This window comes from Lithobates pipiens, unplaced genomic scaffold (genome assembly GCF_037356315.1).
Source record: "Lithobates pipiens isolate NorthernLeopardFrog02 unplaced genomic scaffold, aLitPip1_a1.2 Scaffold_18, whole genome shotgun sequence".
Lineage (NCBI taxonomy): Eukaryota > Metazoa > Chordata > Amphibia > Anura > Ranidae > Lithobates > Lithobates pipiens.
Window position 1 is genome coordinate 282,688,153 of NW_027507758.1, and position 15,812 is coordinate 282,703,964.

At 45.7% G+C, this 15,812-nt stretch overlaps 1 protein-coding gene across 2 annotated transcripts in view; it reads left to right on the forward strand.

Moving 5' to 3' along the window:
- ROS1 (ROS proto-oncogene 1, receptor tyrosine kinase) overlaps positions 1 to 15,467 on the forward strand; it is a 259,981-nt gene extending 244,514 nt beyond the window's left edge. For both annotated transcript variants that reach the window (XM_077487054.1, XM_077487056.1), the window contains one exon: positions 9,812 to 15,467. In XM_077487054.1, coding sequence (XP_077343180.1) covers positions 9,812 to 9,918 — 107 coding nt within the window. In that variant the 3' untranslated portion in view covers positions 9,919 to 15,467. The remainder of the gene's footprint in view (positions 1 to 9,811) is intronic.
- Positions 15,468 to 15,812: the final 345 nt, after the last annotated feature.

Here is a 15,812-nt window from a genome sequence, read left to right on the forward strand (position 1 = left end):
AACTGGTGCACCCAAAAACTGGTGCAGCTGTGCATAATAACAAATCAGCTTCTAACATTAGCTTGTCCAATTAAGCTTTGACAACAGGGCTCCTTTCATGCTTGTGCGACAAGATCCGACTTCGCAGGAGATCCCAAGTCACAGGACATGTGAAATACCATGTATCTCTGAGAGCCGTTCCAATTGACATTACTGAAGTTGCTGCAACTTCAGAAAAGGTTCCTCCACTACTTTGATATGACTTTAACATGACCTCAATACCAGAGAGTGTCAAAGTCACTTCGAAGTCGTATCAAAGCCAAGCTCCAAAGTTGCGCTGAAAATCACGCAACTTTGGAGTCGGCTAGTGTGAAAGGAGGCTTAAATCTAAAAACGTATTGGTCACTATGCACAGCTGCACCAGATTCTGTGTGCATCAGTTTTAGTAAATCTCCCCCTATGTCACAGAACATTGACAAGCAGCCAGTGACAAGACAAAATATCAAATTTTAAATAAGCAAATAAATATTTAGAATTTTGGACCTGAATGTTTAAATTACTAATTTTGGTATTCCTTAGGTTATTGTTGTGCTTTAATTGTGAGTATGCCTAGACTTACTACATAAAAATAATGTTTAATATTTTTTTTTTTTTTTAACGAGACCATGGGTTGCACTATCAACAATAAAAGGATACCTTTTAACACATCGTATGAGAAATAAAATGCTTTGTTTTTGTTTGAACTCTTGTTATTAAATACACAATAGGTATTTGTCACCCAAAATCAGAGTAAAATAATAAGGGGCCACTGCTTAGATCTGGACTATCTTACAGACATTCCACTTGTTGCTCAATCATAATGATTTTAGTAATAAATCAAAAATCTGCAGGCCTGTTAATGCATATGCATTGTGGTAACACACATGCACATTGCCACAACACGTGGAAATGCTCAGTATGTGGGTAGATACTAGGGTTGCCACCCTATCCCTTTAAAATGAATTTGTTATTAATTACACAGGTTCTGTGGCTGATTAAGGTGGTAATTAAACTCACCTAGTGCCTTATCTGAATTAAATTAGTCTCAGAACCTGTGCATTTAATATGTGTTCGGTTTTAAAGAGATGAGGTGGCAACCCTAGTTGATATGCCAGGGTGCCATTAATTTTGAATGGCAGTCCAATGCTCCTGTCTTGTAAGGCAGTGCAGTGCACCACAATGCACAGTGTGAGTTACAGTTTACTGAAAAGGGCACAATTTTTAGCACTGCAGCCTCGGAGCATGTGTTGTGGCACAGTGCAGTATGGTGTGGATAGACCTGAAGATCTAATCTATTATTAATCAGCCATGTCAAAAGATATAAAGAATTATTATACTGACCAATAGTGATGGACGAACTTCCGACGGGACGTTTCGCGAACGCGAAATGCGAACGGACCCAAATGTTCGCGAAACCGACCGTTCGCCGCGGGCCCCATTGACTTCAATGGGAGGCGAACTTTGCAAACCTTCATGTCGAATTTGCGGCCACGTGGTAATTATTAGGGGGTAAAACGTAGTCCCACCATCTGGACAATGACATAATACATGTATGAGGTGAATTTGGGATCGATAACTACAAGCATTTTTATTTTATTTGGGAAATTGTTCTAACAATTCAGGACTATGGAGTTAATGAAGGCAATGGAGGAGAGGGAAGGTCAGGGACCAGGGTAGGCAAAGAAGAGGGTGCAGGAGATGATCACCAGCAGCGTGACATACCGGAATGACACATGCACCGTGATAGAGGCATCTGACAGCAGCACCGTAATACAGAGCACTGACAGCAGCACCGTGACATACAGCGCTGACAGCAGCACCGTGACATACAGCGCTGACAGCAGCACCGTGACATACAGCGCTGACAGCAGCACCGTGACATACAGCGCTGACAGCAGCACCGTGACATACAGCGCTGACAGCAGCACCGTGACATACAGCGCTGACAGCAGCACCGTGACATACAGCGCTGACAGCAGCACCGTGACATACAGCGCTGACAGCAGCACCGTGACATACAGCGCTGACAGCAGCACCGTGACATACAGCACTGACAGCAGCACCGTAAGCAGCCCCAGGAGGAAGTCAGCACAGCACAGGGATGGTGTGATCCCCTCATAATAAGAACCCCCAGGAGGAAGTCAGCACAGCACAGGGATAGTGTGATCCCTTCATAATAAGAACCCCCAGGAAGAAGTCAGCACAGCACAGGGATATCATAAGCAGCCCCAGTAGAAATATGACACCGCTCAACCTCTTCAAAGAGGAGGGTAGGGGCATATAGTACGGTGTGCTTTTTTGGGTCAAGGAAGTGAGCCAAATGAATTAAGAAGGTCTGTGTGCTTGATTTAAAAAATAGTTTATAGACATATACATGGTCTACTGGTCACATGTGTTGAATTCCTCCGAGATCCATGCCTCATTCATTTTTAGAAATGTGAGGTAGTTAACACTGTGGTGAGCTAGGCGAGTACGCTTATCGGTCACAATCCCCCCTGCTGCGCTGAACGTCCTTTCGGACAGGACACTGGATGAGGGGCAAGCCAACAGTTCGATTGCAAATTGGGCAAGCTCTGGCCAGAGGTCAAGCCTGCCCACCCAGTAGTCTAGGGGTTCATCACTCCTCAGAGCGTCCACATCGGCCGTTAACCCAATGTAGTCGGACACCTGACGGTCTAGGCGTTCCCTGATGCTGGATCCGGATGACACCTGTCGATGGGTCGGCTGAAAGAATGACCTCATATCCGAAGTCACCAACACATCTTCAAACCGGCCTCTTCTTGCAGGCGCTGTTGGATTGGTACCCGCAAATCCTTCTCTGGGAGTGGGAATTGCTCCTCTGCCAGCGCACGCAAAAGCAGAATGCAGCATTTCTCGAAGCAAGGCCTGGAAGTGCTGCATTCTGACAGCCCTCTGCGACGGCGGTAACATTTCCGCCATTTTGTGTTTGTACCGGGGGTCTAAGTACGTTGCCACCCAGTACTGGTCCTTGACCCTCATGCTTTTTATACGGGGGTCCCTATTAAAACACTGGAGCATGAAGGCCCCCATTTGCACTAAAGTGGAAGCGGTGTGGTGGCCTGGCTCCTGCTCATCATCCAGGATAATGTCGTCCTCTTCATTCTCCTCTCCCCATCCTCGCACAACAGGGATCCCAGAAAGGTTTAAAGCATGCTCTTCTTGCTCCTGCTCATCCGCCCCGGCACCATCCTCCTCTGACTCCTCATCAGACTCCTGTTGTTGACTTGTCTCAGATAGAGTAGCCCCCCCTGGGAATTCATCCAGCATTGCGACTTCCTCATCTTCCCGCTCCTGCTCCTCCACAGCCTGATCAATGACACGACGCAATGCACGCTCCAGAAAGAAGGCATAAGGTACCATGTCACTGATGGCGCCATGGCTGCGACTGACCAGTTTGGTGATCTCCTCAAATGGCCGCAGAAGTCTGCATGTGTCGCGCATGAGCAGCCACTGGCGCGGTGAAAAAAAACCCAGCTCCCCAGAACCGTTTCTTTCGCAGAGTTCATACAGGTAGACGTTAACTGCACGTTTCTGCTGGAGCAGCCTATCAAGCATATAGAAGGTTGAGTTCCATCGCGTCGGGCAATCGCAAATAAGACGTCTGACCGGCAGATGGTGTCGCCGCTGAATGTCAGCAAGGCGAGCCATGGCCGTGTAAGATCTTCTGAAATGGGCCGAGATTTTCCTTGCCTGCCGCAAGATGTCCTGGACCCCAGGGTATTTGACAAGGAATCGCTGCACGACCAAGTTTAAGACGTGTGCCATGCACGGCACGTGCGTGATTTTGCCCTGTTTCAATGCGCTAAGCAGATTGGCACCGTTGTCACACACCACTTTACCAACTGTCAAATTGAGCGGTGTTAGCCACTCATCTGCCTGTGAACGCAAAGCTGAAAGGAGTGCCGGGCCAGTGTGGCTCTTTGCTTCCAGGCACAACAGACGCAGCACGGCATGGCAACGTCTCACCTGGCATGTGGAATAGGTTCTGGGGAGCTTGGGCGGTGCAGTGGAAGAGACGCTAGCAGCGGAAAAGGAGGAGGCAGCTGAGGAGGAGAGGGAGGAGGATGGAGTAGGAGGAGGAGAAGAAGAGTCAGGCCTGCATGCAATCCGTGGCGGTAAAACCAAATCTACACGGGTGCCACGGGTTACATGCTTGACGGCCGTCAGAAGGTTCACCCAGTGGGCAGTAAAACTGATATACCTTCCCTGCCCGTGTTTGCTAGACCACGTGTCTGTGGTCAGATGTATCTTGGCACCGACACTGTGTGCCAGAGATACATTCACTTGCCGCTGAACATGGCCATATAGCTCTGGGATGCCCTTCTCTGAGAAATACTTCCTTCCTGGGACCTTCCATTGTGGTGTTCCAATGGCCACAAATTTGCGAAAGGCCTCCGAGTCCACCAGTTTATATGGCAGTAGTTGGCGGGCTATGAGTTCTGACAAGCCAGCCGCCAACCGTTGGGCAAGAGGGTTATCCGGCATCATCATTTTTTTACGCTCAAACATTAGGCCCACGGAAGCCTGCCTTTTTGCAGAAAAATGTGAGCTTGGCGTGATGGAAGGTGGAGTGGAGGACAATTGTGAGGAGAGAGGAGAAGGAGAAGTAGAAGACGAGGCTGGACGGTGAGAGCCTGCAGTGTGGCTTTGTGTGTTCCGTTGCTCCCACTGGGCTCGGTGATGGCTGCTCATGTGCCTTCTTAAGGCGGTCGTCCCTAGGTGAGTATTGGGCTTACCGCGACTAACGCGTTGACTGCAAAGATTGCAGATGGCAACGCTATTGTCAGCAGCGGACACGTTAAAAAAAGCCCACACTGCGGAGCCATGTGCCGGTGTCCTGGGAGCGCCAGATGTGACCGTACATGGTCGATGACTCGCTCCTGATACATTTGCAGTCTGCTTTGTCCCTGCTGTGCAATGTAAGTCATTGCTGCTTCTCCTCCCTATCTGCTGGTCCATATCTCCCTCTGAACTCCCCTCCTCTTCCTCTCTTGTGGGCACCCACGTGACATCACTAGACACGTCATCATCAACGTCACCTTCCCCACCGCTATAAGTAGAGATCTCGGAGTAGGCAGCAACACCGGGGACCAACCTCCTCCTTGGGCTGATCTGGGTACTGGCGTCAGACTGCTGAGTAGCGCTTGTTGCTACCTCCTCTTCCTGATCCAATACCAAGAGTGGCTGCGCATCAGAAATGTCCTCTTGATATGGATCGGAATATAATTCCAGTGACTCAAGCGGAAGGTATGTGGTGGTGGTGGTGGTGGTCGTGTTGTTGGTGGTAGTGTCTTTGGGGGTGCACATAGCAGAGAGTGAAGAAGAGGGTGCAGATCGAGAGGATGAGGAGGGTGCAGAAGAGTAAGGCTGAGCGAGCCACTCAACCAAGTCTGGTGCATCCTTTAAAGTAATTGAACGCACCTTCTGCAACTTCCCACTTTGGCTCAAGCCTGTTGCTCCTGCCCTACCCCTACCACCCCTGCGGAAGGGCCTGCCTCTTCCTCTGCATGTCATTTTTTAAATGACCCTGTGACAAAACTCTTAGTCCCTATACCGCTGAAGGACTGCTGCAGTATAGGTGAGCGGTCAGCAGTGGTGCACGTCAACCCTATCTATTGTGGACCTATAGCGGTCCTTACAGAACAGCAGACTGTACCGCACTCAAGCCTATGTACCGTAGCACCCTATACCAAGTTACCAGTCCTTATAAGAACTTTTGTGGACCAAGCAGGTTGTGTATTAGTGTTTAGCAGACTGTACGTCAGTCCCTATACCGCTGAAGGACTGCTGCAGTATAGGTGAGCGGTCAGCAGTGGTGCACGTCAACCCTATCTATTGTGGACCGATAGCGGTCCTTACAGAACAGCAGACTGTATCGCACTCAAGCCTATGTACCGTAGCACCCTATACCAAGTTACCAGTCCTTATAAGAACTTTTGTGGACCAAGCAGGTTGTGTATTAGTGTTTAGCAGACTGTACGTCAGTCCCTATACCGCTGAAGGACTGCTGCAGTATAGGGCAGCGGTCAGCAGTGGTGCACGTCAACCCTATCTATTGTGGACCGATAGCGGTCCTTACAGAACAGCAGACTGTACCGCACTCAAGCCTATGTACCGTAGCACCCTATACCAAGTTACCAGTCCTTATAAGAACTTTTGTGGACCAAGCAGGTTGTGTATTAGTGTTTAGCAGACTGTACGTCAGTCCCTATACCGCTGAAGGACTGCTGCAGTATAGGGCAGCGGTCAGCAGTGGTGCACGTCAACCCTATCTATTGTGGACCGATAGCGGTCCTTACAGAACAGCAGACTGTACCGCACTCAAGCCTATGTACCGTAGCACCCTATACCAAGTTACCAGTCCTTATAAGAACTTTTGTGGAACAAGCAGGTTGTGTGTTAGTGATTAGCAGACTGTACGTCAGTCCCTATACCGCTGAAGGACTGCTGCAGTATAGGTGAGCGGTCAGCAGTGGTGCACGTCAACCCTATCTATTGTGGACCGATAGCGGTCCTTACAGAACAGCAGACTGTACCGCACTCAAGCCTATGTACCGTAGCACCCTATACCAAGTTACTAGTCCTTATAAGAACTTTTGTGGACCAAGCAGGTTGTGTATTAGTGTTTAGCAGACTGTACGTCAGTCCCTATACCGCTGAAGGACTGCTGCAGTATAGGGCAGCGGTCAGCAGTGGTGCACGTCAACCCTATCTATTGTGGACCGATAGCGGTCCTTACAGAACAGCAGACTGTACCGCACTCAAGCCTATGTACCGTAGCACCCTATACCAAGTTACCAGTCCTTATAAGAACTTTTGTGGACCAAGCAGGTTGTGTATTAGTGTTTAGCAGACTGTACGTCAGTCCCTATACCGCTGAAGGACTGCTGCAGTATAGGGCAGCGGTCAGCAGTGGTGCACGTCAACCCTATCTATTGTGGACCGATAGCGGTCCTTACAGAACAGCAGACTGTACCGCACTCAAGCCTATGTACCGTAGCACCCTATACCAAGTTACCAGTCCTTATAAGAACTTTTGTGGAACAAGCAGGTTGTGTGTTAGTGATTAGCAGACTGTACGTCAGTCCCTATACCGCTGAAGGACTGCTGCAGTATAGGGCAGCGGTCAGCAGTGGTGCACGTCAACCCTATCTATTGTGGACCGATAGCGGTCCTTACAGAACAGCAGACTGTACCGCACTCAAGCCTATGTACCGTAGCACCCTATACCAAGTTACCAGTCCTTATAAGAACTTTTGTGGAACAAGTGAGTTGTGAATGTTTAGCAGACTGCAGCAGAAGGGCAGCAGTCAAGTATAATATCCTTTCTATATTTGGAAGAAAGAATATTATACATGTACAAGCCTATTACTGTACCACTGATACCAGTCCTGAAAAGAACCTTTGTGGAACTAATAATAACAGCAAGTCTTTAAAATTACCCTCACTGCCTGACAACACTGCTTCCTTCCTGTCCCTATACAAATTGGCAAAAAAAGAGAACGATTAGTGGTTACTGGAACAGCTCTTTTGTGGACCTTGATAGTAACAGCTAATGATGATGATGATGATGATGATGATGAAAGACTAATCTGGCTGTCCCTGTAGCATACACCGTCCTTTCCCTTTCTCTAAACTAACAAAAGACACTCAGGCTGCTGCAAGAATCAGCAGCACAGCAAACCTATCAACACCTAACACCTATACCAGTCCTGAAAAGAACTTTTGTGTACCAAATAGCTAGTGGTTTATCTCTCCCTACTCCACACAGGAACCTGTCCCTATCTTAACAGAAGAAAGAATGTAAAATGGCCACCGGATCGGGTGTATTTATAGGTTAGGGGGAATGTACAAGTGTCCATGTGCTGTCATGTCTCAATTGGCTGTCCTGTATCACATGATAAACGTGTCACCAAAGGTTAAAGCTCTTGTATACATTAAACACGTAAGTCCGCCGCGGCGAACGACGGAAAAAGGCGTTCGAACGTGCGGACCGCGAATGTCGGAAATTCGCCGCGAAACGACCGCCGGGCGAACCGTTCGGCCATCACTACTGACCAAAAATCAAAACTGCTAATATGGTAGAGTGCTGTTAACAACACCACATCTCTCATTGTATGCGTTCATTTCACAATCATTTCTTGCAGTGGCGGCTGGTGAAGTTTTAGGATGGGGGCGCCAGACCCCGCTCTTCCTTTTTGACCCCTCCCACTTGGTGAAAATGGGCATGGTTTCAGAGAAATCATGGGCGTGGCTGTAAGGGGGTGTGGTTAGCGTCTGAGATGACGGAGGGATGGAGGGAGAGGGAGAGAGGGATGGAGGAACAGCAGGCCCAGATCCTACACAACAATAGAAATATGTGTATTCTAGAATGTTTAACAGTCAGCAGCATGGTGTCAGGATGATTGAAGCGCATTATTACTATTATTACATTGTAATATAAAATGAAATCATTCAACACACCATAATGAAGAATCAGTTGGAGCCCTGAGCGTGTCACTAGCCATGTCGCCTGCCACCAGATACCATCAGGTGTCCCCAGCGGAGTCTGTCCTTACTTCAGGTGCCCCCAGCGGAGTCCGTCCCAACAAATGCAGCCCGTGTCACATAAAATGCAGCCTGTGTCCCACCAAATGCAGCCTGTGTCACAAAAAATGCAGCCTGCGTCCCACCAAATGCAGCCTGTGTCACAGAAAGTGCAGCCTGTGTCCCACCAAATGCAGCCTCCTGTGTACCGCCAAATGCAGCCTGTGTCCCACCAAATGCAGCCTGTGTCCCGCCAAATGCAGCCTGCCTGTGTCACATCAAACCCCCCTCCCCCCGTTCTCCGTGGGAGCACAGCGGTACTTACCTTGCTGTGTGTTGTCCTCTCCTGCGGTGTCTCCTTCCACAGAGGCGATGGAGGGGTCTGCTCCTCTCATACTTCCTATCTTCTCTCTCCCGGGCACAATGGGAGAGAGAAAACAGGAAGCAACATCAAACTCGGATGTCAATCAAACCGCCCGGCCGTAGTAATAGATACTACGAGCGCCGGGCGGAAGCTACTCTGCACTACGGAAAGCGCCGCAGGGCAGAATAAAAGCCCGCAAATGAAGTGCCGCGTCTGCAGTCTCATGATTACATAGACATGGCACTTCCCATAAGTGCACTGTGTCTGGGGGCACACTGTGTCTGGCGTCCGAACACAGTGCAGTAAAGGACCTTTTTTTGTAGTTTTTTTTTAAGGGCCAGTTTAAAAAAAATATATCTTTTTTTGTGACTGCCTTGAGGGGCGGGGGACGGCGCCCATACACCCCCTATGGATGGACCGCCACTGATTTATCATACAAGTTTACTAGATAATGTTCCTTTTGCTAAATTAACATAGAGACAGCTGAAATGTATAGCTTATCAGCTGTCAGTTATACCATGGTAAATTAAAAAGTTGGAATAAAACTATATATTCATATCCTCCAATATGTCTCTTATATCTAACAAGCACATTGTTCTCTTATACCACAATAAAGTCTTAATCTTTGTCTTTTCCACATAGTATCTCGGTGTTCATAACAAGTCAAGTCATTGCAGAGATCTTTTATTACAAAAATTCCAATTCCTCATGAAAGCAGAGAAAAAAAACTTCAATTTACATTGCAGACATTTTCTTCTGTTGAAGGCTCTGCTAATGTTTTATCATGAAGTATTTTTCATCAAATAGTTTACATTTTTTAATTTAGATCATTTTCCTTGGACTTTCAGTGAATAAATGTTCAAAACATGTTTACTTTTACAGATACAAATGTTAGCATTCTGGGTTCAGCTTCAGAAGACACTGGATCGGTGACCCTCACAGAAGCAAGGAATGTGGATGGCCTCAATTACCTAATGGTGACTACATAAGTCAGTATACTTGGAAAAAAACAAAAAAAAAATCCCTGTTCTAAGAATTATATAAAAGCAAAGCCTTGAACACTTAATTTAGTGAATATAACAAGCCAACAATTGTAATGGCTACCGTGTGGATCCTGAATGTTGAAGAATTTGAAGTCACATGAGGATGTAAATTGATGGATTCAATCAAATGCCTTCAATTCTGTTTTTAAAGAAGATATTGGTACATAGTAAAAACATGTTGGAATGACCCATATAGCTTTAAAAAAAACTATTTTATAAAAAAAAACTGTGTTTGTATTTGAAATATTATCTTTATTTCTCAGATGGACTTTGTAGCAAGGACTTTATGTAGAATGTTTTTCTCAAACATAACTTATGAATTCTCCTGGTTTTCCTTTAGTTAAGAGAGCACCATCTTGTCTTTTATAGTTACCTTAAATTTCCTTTTTGGCAGCCATATTGGGATAACGCTTCCTTTATGTTTGTTACGTGTTCCCATTCATGTAACGCATCTTAAAAAATGAAAAAAAAAATCTAAAAACTGCTGCTTACCACTTTAAATGCTTCAACTCCGACATTTAACACACAGCTCAGAGTCCACTTCCTGTCCTCCACTCACTTTTGCTCCATTGTCATCACTCACCTCTGCACTCCCTCATCCACTATTCGTCTTTGCACTCACTTATCCACTATTTACCCCGCTTTCAATTAGTGCAGACCTTGATTTCCTCCTTCTCACACTCAATAACAATAGAGACTCTTGCATCCTTCACACTCACATGCAATGCAGATTCCTGCCCCTCTCCTCACACTCACAAATAATACAGTCTTCCTGCCTCTATCATGCACAATGCAAATCCCTGACCACCTCCTTTAACACAATGGAGCCCCATTGCGCCCCCCCCCAACATGCAATATAACTCCACTGCTCACCTCACACATAATACAACCCCCCCCCCCCCTCTCTTCACACATAATACAGCCCCTACCCACCTTTCTTCACACATAATACAACTCCCATCCCCCCTCTTTACATATAATACAACTCCCATCCCCCCTCTTCACATATAATACAACTCCCATCCCCCTTTTTACATATAATTGCAGCCCACATCCCCCCTCTCTTCACACATGATACAGCCCCCCAACCTCTCTCCTCACACATATACAAGCTTCTGTGCTGGACTGTTGAGTTAAGCAAGATGAGAGAGGTAGGTTAGTGGCACTGCAAAAATGAAAGAAAAAAAAGTGTAAAAGTGTTGCATAGTCATGAGACCAGGGGCACTCAGTTGGATGTGTGGGGCACCTGTCTCAGAGACCCAACACGTGACATCTTCAAATGTTAAAAGCTATATTGGGGAGAAGGTCTGAAAGAGGACATCAACTATCATAGGCTGTAGGTTGTTTATGTTATGCTTGCTGCTGTTATGTACATTTATTTTCAATGTTGTAGTATTTATATTTTTTATTTACATTTTTATTATTCTTTTTTTTTTTATGTGTTAGGCTATCCCTGCCCTGGGGAAGCACACATGATCAAGGATAGCAATGCATGCTGGTAGTTCTAGTCCTAAACCCCACAGCTCAGGGGAAAGGACAAGCATCTGAAAGTTAAACATTGAATCCTATGGACAAAGGCTTCCCACCCTACCCCCAAATCATCCTTTGAGCCTGCACATATCATAGAGGCAGTCTGAGAAAGTTCTAAGGAACAGTTTTTTTTTCATCTCACTAGTGGTGATTTCAGAAGGAGCTAATTAAGTGGTTGACAAAATCATTGTCTTCTCATTACTTCCAGGGTGCAGAGCAGCCACTTGCCTGCAAGTACTGCAAATCTGCCCTTTTCCTCCTTCTCCTCAAGGGTTCATAACAGTAACTTTAGTAGAGATGCATCCTTTTCCTCTTTCTTAAGCAGACACTTTATTTTTTAGAGCTGCTAATGCATCCTTTTTCTTGTCTTGTTCAAGGGTACAGAGCAACCACTTTCCTTTCTAGTGTTGATCTTGTGCATTTTTCCTTCTTCTCTTCCTCCTCCTCGGGAGTGCAGCCACTTTTTTTAAGTTGTGCTTTTCCTCCTCCTTCTGCTCATATATCACCATAACTCTGTCAACCTTTCCAAAACATTCCTTTTTTTTTTCTTGATTTCTTTCCCCCTCCTACTTGTTAAGGCTGCAGAGCAGCCGCTTTATATTTTTACATATTTTGCTGCTCCTACTCCTACTTCTTAAGGGTGCAAAACAGCCACTTGCCATTCTAGTGCTGCTTATGCATACTTTTCCTATTCCTCCTCTTCAGCTAATCCCACCTTAGCCTCAACAAAGTTTTCCCCAATTCACCTCCATGCCTAGCATCGTCATGCCAGCTTTGCCTGGTTTATGCAAGCTTGTGGCGTGTGACACCACAGTGTCAGGTATTCAGACACCATTAGTTTCCAAAAGCTCACGCATCAATGCTCATTACTTTACAGAAGAAGGCCATCCCTGCCCTCCACCAGGATGTGGTATGCCATGATGTAGCAGGAAGCAGTGGAGAAATACAAAGAGGACAAAGGGGTCCTGTCAGTAAGGAGGTAAGTTGGGGTGCTGAAGGTAAGGAGGAGAGTTTGGGTGCTGGTGGTGAGGAGGAGTGCTGTAGTTCTGGTAGTGAGGAGGAGTGATGTGGTTCTGGCAGTGGTGTTTGCAGCCATAGTCTAAGGGAAGACAAACAGCGCCATCTGAGTGTCTGAGTGGTCTAAAAAATTGTTTATTATAACAAAATTGGTGATTCACATAGAAAGAGCGTGTATATTGCTCATCAAATATGTAAAAACCGCTGTAATGGACAAGCTTGGTCCCTCTGTGTGTTTACATCAAACAATCCCCAGCCTTGGCCATGTGGTGGCACCCAGAGCTCCACTGCTGGCTTGATGGATTGTCATTTGCATTTACAGCCATAGGCTACCTGCCTTGTCACAACAAAGGGGAAGGACAGGCAGCAGCATATGGAGGGGGGTAATTGTGGGGCCGGGGGTGGAGAGGCCAGGGAACAACAACCTTTAGTGCATACAAATTCTTCTGATTATTAATTATTATTTTTTAATTTGTCATTTTTTTATTACTTTATTTTTTATTTTTTCCTTGTAAGTTCATCTCAGCCCTGGTGAAGCAAATGGACAGGGAGGGCAATGTAAGCTGTGTACTTTTAATAACAAAGTTCTAAACCTATACATCACCTTTTGCCTATGTAAAAATAACAGACATTTACACAAAGCAAGGACAAGGACAAGCAGCAGAAAATAGATGGGGGAAATTTAAGGTCATATGTTTGTTTTTTTACCCATTATGGCCATAGCAATGCAAACTGGGTGCTACTATCAAAGAAAGGAAGCCTAGACCTAAACCACACCTTGTCCCTATGCAAAAATGTAAAAAAATGGGCTGCTATCTCAGATCCTGCCCTTACAGAAATGATGTTTACAAGGAATCCCACCATGTAGGTGAGAGTAGAAATAGAAATGTCTCTAATATATAAAAAAAAAAGCTGTTCGTAATGCACAGTGAAACCCTGACTAGTTCTTCTTAAGATTCAAGCATGTAGCGCTGGTTGGAGGTGGTGCAATATGTGCTTGAGGTACTTGCTTGCACTGCTGCACCTATCATATCAGAGACATCCTTCATCGTAGTGGGGGAAATTTAAGACTGAGGAGCTGAATTTTAATAACCTGCAGTGCAATGCTATGGATGCACAGTTTGTTTATTTATAGTACTGTGCAAATGTTTTAGGCAGGTGTGAAGAAACGCTGTAAAGTAGGAATGCTTTCAAAAATATATATTTATATTGTTATCAATCTAGAAAATGCAAAGTGAGCGAACAGAAGAAACATCTAAATCAAATCAACATTTGATGTGACTATCCTTTCGCTTCAGACCAGCATCAATCCTTACATTTGCACACTTCATACACTTGCACAAAGTCTGGAATTTTGTAAGAGTAGAGTCGGGTGTATGTTTAACCAATTATACCAGGCAGCTGCTAATTATCATCAATTTGATATGTAGAGTTAAACACAGTCATTAAATGAAACGAAAAACAGCTATGTAGGAGTCTTTAACCTGTGTGAGGAAAAGCCAAACTCTGCTACTAAGGCGAGGTTGTAGAAAACAGCTTTACGTCACAGGTCATTCACCATGGCAGATCTGAGCACAGCAGCAAGACACAAGATAGTTATACTGCATCAGCAAGGTCTCTCCCAGACAAAGATTTCAAAGCAGACTAGGGTTTCAAGATTCAATGTTCTTAACCACTTGCTTACTGGGCACCTAAACCCCCCTCCTGCCCAGATCAATTTTCACCTTTTAGCGCTGTCACTCTTTGAATGACAATTGCGCGGTCATACAACAATGTACCCAAATTACATTTAATATTTCTTTTCCTACAAATAGAGCTTTCTTTTGGTGGTATTTGATCACCTCTGGGTTTTTATTTAAAAAAAAAAAAAAAAAAGACAGAATAAAAAAAAAATACAAAACCGTTTTATATTTTGTTAATAAATACATTTTGCAAACAGGTAATTTTTCTCCTTCATTGATGTACACTGATGAGGCTACACTGATGGGCACTGATAGGCTGCATTGATGGGCACTGATAAGGGGACACTAATGGGCACTGATAAGGCGACACTGATGGGCACTAATAGGCAGCACTGGTGGGCACTAATAGGCAGCACTGGTGGGCAGTGATGAGGTGGCGCTGATGGGGGGCACTGATGTGCAGCACTGGAGAGCATTGATAGGCGGCACTGAAGAGCACTAATACTGATAGCTGGCATTGGTGGGCACTGATAGGTGGCAGTGATGTGCACTGAGAGATGGCAGTAATGGGCACTGATCAGCAGCACTGCTAGGTGGCATTGATGAGGCACCACTGGTGGGCATTGATAGGTGGCACTCATGGGCATTGATAGGTGGCACTGATATACTTGTGGGCACTGATTGGTGGGCACCGTGGGCACATATGAGGTTGCTTCGCCTCTCCCTGCTAGGGATCGATGTCCCTTCAACAGGAGTCGGTGATCAGATTTTTTTTCTCCTCACGCTGTCGGTGTGAGAAGAAAAAAAAACGATTACCGATCCTCTGTTTACATCACGTGATCAGCTGTCATTGGTAAGGGGTCGGGAACGACCCCTTACTCGGATCTGTGATCACCCAAGTCTCATTGACTCAGGTGACCACAGCGTGTGTCACGTGTGCCACACGTGCCCTCCAGAGGAGCGCCGCCAGCTTGCAAAGGGGAGGATGTCTATTGACGCCCTCCCGGCAAAACAGATCCACACTGTAGCCGTCATTCGGCTATAGCGCGGATCTGAAGGAGTTAAACCACCTTCTGACATTTCAGTTACTTTTATCATCATATGTCGTTATCTTTCTTTTCCATGATTTGTATTTGATTGTGATGATTATGTTGTAAACTGACAGTTTGTTGTCAACTCTGCTTATGTGTCCCTCATATTATGGACTTTGTTCTTTCTTTATTCTACCTTGAAATTTTCAATAAAATCCTATTGATGAAAAAAGGATGTGACGTTCAAGCTCTTTTGAAGAAGCACAAAGAAACTGGCAATGTTGAAGACTGTAGACGTAGTGGTCGGCTAAGAAAATTTAATGCAGCAGATAAAAAACACATCATGCTTACTTTTCTTCAACATTATAAGATGTCCAGCAGTGCCAGCAACACAGAACTGGTGGAAACCTGCGGGATCCAGGTACACCCATCTACTGTCTGGAGAAGCCTGGTCTTCAAGGAATAATTGTGGCCAAAAAGCCATACCTCCAACATAGAAACAAGGCTAAGTGACTCAACTATGCATGAAAACATAGGAACTGGGGTGCAGAAAAATGGCAGCAGGTGCTCTGGACTGATG